At 46.7% G+C, this 4,015-nt stretch overlaps 1 protein-coding gene and 1 pseudogene across 2 annotated transcripts; both read left to right on the plus strand.

Moving 5' to 3' along the window:
• Positions 1–296: 296 nt before the first annotated feature.
• On the plus strand, positions 297–590 carry LOC308431385 (large ribosomal subunit protein eL37-like; the record flags this gene model as incomplete). Its single annotated transcript, XM_080930833.1, has 1 exon — positions 297–590. One exon carries the CDS (start codon positions 297–299, stop codon positions 588–590), a length of 294 nt encoding a protein of 97 aa, XP_080786959.1.
• A 1,875-nt stretch (positions 591–2,465) lies between these two features.
• Positions 2,466–3,776, plus strand: LOC308431908 (splicing factor 3B subunit 4-like; annotated as a pseudogene). Its single transcript has one exon. The product of its transcript is annotated as a splicing factor 3B subunit 4-like (transcript).
• The last annotated feature ends 239 nt before the right edge of the window (positions 3,777–4,015 follow it).

The following is a 4,015-nucleotide window of genomic DNA, read 5'->3' on the forward strand; positions in this document are numbered from 1 at the left end:
ATAATGCTGTCAATAAGGTGGAGACACTGAGCTGAGATACCTTATGGTGTCAAAGGTAGCCACACATCTTCTGAGGCACTGCAATCTGTTCTCTTGGAAGCACTGTGTTTTTGGAGCTAGACAGGGCTCCTATGTAGTCCCTGGGAGTGTCTCATTTATCCTTTATGTCATTTGTACAAAGTGACAAAGCTACTGCTAACGATGGCTTCTATTTGATGAGTCTTCTTTTGTAGAACTGTTATGTCCAACCTTATACAAAAATATGTCCTCTTTGTGACCTCCCCAATAGAAGCAAGATGACAAGAAGAATGTCATCCTTTGGAAAGAGTCACAATAAGGTGCACACGCTGTGCCGCTGCTGTGGTTCCAAGGCCTACCACCTTCAGGAGTCGACCTGTGGCAAATGTGGCTACCCTGCCAAGCGCAAGAGAAAGTATAACCAGAGTGCCAAGGCTAAGAGACGAAACACTACTGGGACTGGTCACATGAGTCACCTAAAGATTGTCTACCACAGATTCAGACGTGGATTCCATGAAAGAACGACACCTAAACCCAAGAGGGCAGCTGTTGCAGCATCCGGTTCATCTTGAGGATTTCAATTAGTCATAAAATAAATGATCTGGCTTCAAAAAATAAAATTATGCAATGCTAAGTAACACATATTCCCTTAGTAGGTGATGGGGGAATTCTATGTGGAGAGAATGCTTTTACTAAAATGGTATTATTTTTGTTTGTTTGTTTTTTAGAAAACATACTCAGATGTGGTGGGAACCTCTGGGTCATGGGAGAACAAACTATGCCAAGAGTTAGAAATAAAGGGGGTTCTTTGAACTAGAAAATGGGGCCAAAGAATGTTGTGGAGTCTCAGGATTGCTGCTGTACACAGAGGGTGAAGAGAGAGCTGGCCTGGTGTGGCTTTCCCAGAAGAAACTGCTTTCGGTCACCGTCCTTTCAGTGGAAACTCTGGGGTGAACTAGTGCTGCCCCTTGTGCAGTGACCCCTCCTACTGAGGGTCATCAGTTTCAGAGACAAGGCTGCAGCTTTTAAGGCAGATGGGATGGTCTGTGCTATGTCATGTGATGGCTGCTCTTATCAATTGGCTTCATTTGTAACTAACTTAAATCCGAAAATGGAGGTCACATCAGTGAAAGATTATTTTTTTCTCTTAATTTGAAGGTGGAAGATCCACTTCTGATCTGGATCTGGAGTCAGGAAGGCACACTTTTAATCTGGGCCACATCTTCAGCTGGAAGCCTATCTAAGGACATGGAAGAAGAAAGCCTTCCCTCTTTGCCTGCTTGCCCATTCCTTGCTAGTTCTAGTCCTGCACTGGCATTAGAGTCCACTTCTCTGAGAGTCCAGCACCTATTGAAGACCCACTAAGACATTCAGCTTCATGGACTGAACAACTGGATTCTTGGACTTCCTGTCCATAGCTGTGCGGCAGCCTGTAAATTGTCCTCAATCCCCCTTTATAGACATAGTTTCATTTTATAAGTCCTATTACTCTAGAGAACTCTGACTAAAATAACTGGCAATGCACCTAGTGGTTAAGACTATAGATTAGGACTGGGAAGATGGATCAGTGGTTAAGAGCACTGACTGCTTTTCTAGAGGTCCTGAGTTCAAGTCCCAGCAACCACCTCGTGGCTAACAAACACCTGTAATGAGATCTGCTGCCCTCTTCTGGTGTGTCTGACGACAGCTACAGTGTACTTATATATAATAAATAAAACTTTTTTTTTTAAAAAGAAGAGACACATAATTAACCGACCACTAATAAAACAGCATAACTGAAATTTCCCTTAAAAAAAAAAAGACTACAGATTCAATGTTTGTACTTTTCTTCCTTCAGCTTTCCTCCAATAGCTCTTCCTGGTCCAATTATCAGATTTGTCTTTGTCCAATGATAATGCCCTCTATTTTCTATGTCTTCCAAACTCTCTTGACTTCCAGTTGAGTGTGAGCAAAACCAAGTGCTAGTGGGGAGTGGGCAGGAGCGAAGAAAGTCAGGACATCAATCTCCTCCTCTCCTGTCTGTTGTGGTTTAGGCAGTGTCTGCGGTTCTCTATCAAAGCCTGCCTCCCTTCCATGTACAGCTCTCCTTCTGGTTTCAGCTCTGCCAGCCTTTCTTTGTACGTGTCATGACTGGCTGAAAGGTGATACTAACTCTTTTGGGGATTCCCATCTACTGCTACTCTTCTTTCCTTACTTTATTTTTCATTTTAAAAAATACATATGGTACTAGGGGTTGAGCCTAGTCTTTCAAGCATGCAAGGCAAGTGATCTGACACTGTATTATTTTCAAGCATCTAGCCACACTTTTATTAATATTCTCAGTTTCTTCTTGACTACCAGAGTGTTGCAATGCGTGACTTTGAAAAAGTCAGTTGCTCTCTGTACCTCTGTATTTTTATTTTAAAAATGAAGTTGGGCTGCTTAGAGACGACAGGAGCGCTTTCGCCATGGCTGCCGGACCGATCTCCGAATGGACTCGGTATGCCACAGCGTACGTGGGAGGTCTAGACGAGAAAGTCTAGACAGCAGTGGGAGCTCTTTCTCCAGGCAGGGCCAGTGGTCAACACCCACATGCCAAAGGATAGAGTCACTGGCCAGCACCGAGACTACGGCTTTGTTGAACGAGCAAGGAAGATGCTGACTATGCCATTAAGATTATGAACATGATCAAACTCTATGGGAAGCCGATACAGGTGAACAAGGCCTCAGTGCACAACAAAAATCTGGATGCCAACATTTTCATTGGAAATCTGGACCCAGAAATCGACGAAAAGCTGCTGTACAATACTTTCAGCGCCTTTGGACTCCCAAGATCATGCGGGACCCTGACACAGGCAACTTCAACGTTTATGCCTTCATTAATTTTGCTTCATTTGATGCTTCAGAGTCCATGAATTGAGGCCATGAATGGGCAGTACCTATGTAACCGCCCTATCACTGTGTCTTATGCCTTCAAGAAGGACTCTAAGGGCAAACGCCATGGCTCTGCAGCTGAACGACTTCTAGTATCCCAGAACCCACTGTCCCAGGCTGACCGTCCTCATCAGCTGTTTGCCGATGTGCCCCCTCTGCCCTCTGTCCCCAATCTTATGGTTTCATCCCTGGGTTCTGGGCTTCCTCCACTAAGCATGCCACCTCCTGGCTTGTTCCCACCTCCAGTGTTACCTCCTCGGGCCCTCCCTCCTGGGACACCCCCAGCCGTGCCCCCACCACCTATGCCACCTGGAGCTGGAGGACATGGCCCCCAGCAGCAAGAACTCCAGTGGCATGGACATTCACATCCTCATCCATTCCCACCTGGTGGGATGCCCCATCCAGGGACGTCCCAGATGTAGCTGCCCCACCATGGCTTCCATAGTCTAGGACACCCCCATGGAGGGCCTCCAGGTTCTGGGGAGCAACCACCACCCCGGCAACCTCAAGGAATGCCTCATCCTGGACCTCCTCCAATGGACATGTTCCCCCTGCCCCCGAGGGCCTCCTTTTGAATCTACCGTGGGTCACCCAGGTCCCATGCCTCCACATGGTATGCATGGCCTTCTCCACTGATGCCCCTCATGGATACACAGGTCTTCCAAGACCCCCTCCCTATAGCTATCAGCGGGGCCCCTTCCTCCACCCAGACCCACTCCACGGCCCCCCGCGTGGCTCTACCTCGCGTTCTGCTTTGGGGCCCACTTCCTCAGCAAATTGCCATCCTTTGTCTCCTTTTATTCTCCTTGCATCTCCATTTCTTGGACCAATCAGAGCTGCTGTAGCTCATCAGGGCTAATGTGCCGACCCCTCTCAGCGACTCTGTCCCCATTCCAACGTCATGTTTTCCACAGGGGAGCTTTCTTCATTTTTATTTTAAAATATTGGTCCTAATTTCTTTACACATGTATAGAGAAAAATAAAGCTATGCTTCTTGTTAAAAAAAAATGAAGTTGGCAATGGGGCTATCATGGGATTGACTGTTGCAGGATGTAAGAAATGGGCAGTCCTAGTGCGCTATCAC

Source organism: Micromys minutus, assembly GCF_963924665.1.
Source record: "Micromys minutus genome assembly, chromosome: 17".
In the NCBI taxonomy this organism is placed as follows: Eukaryota; Metazoa; Chordata; class Mammalia; order Rodentia; family Muridae; genus Micromys; species Micromys minutus.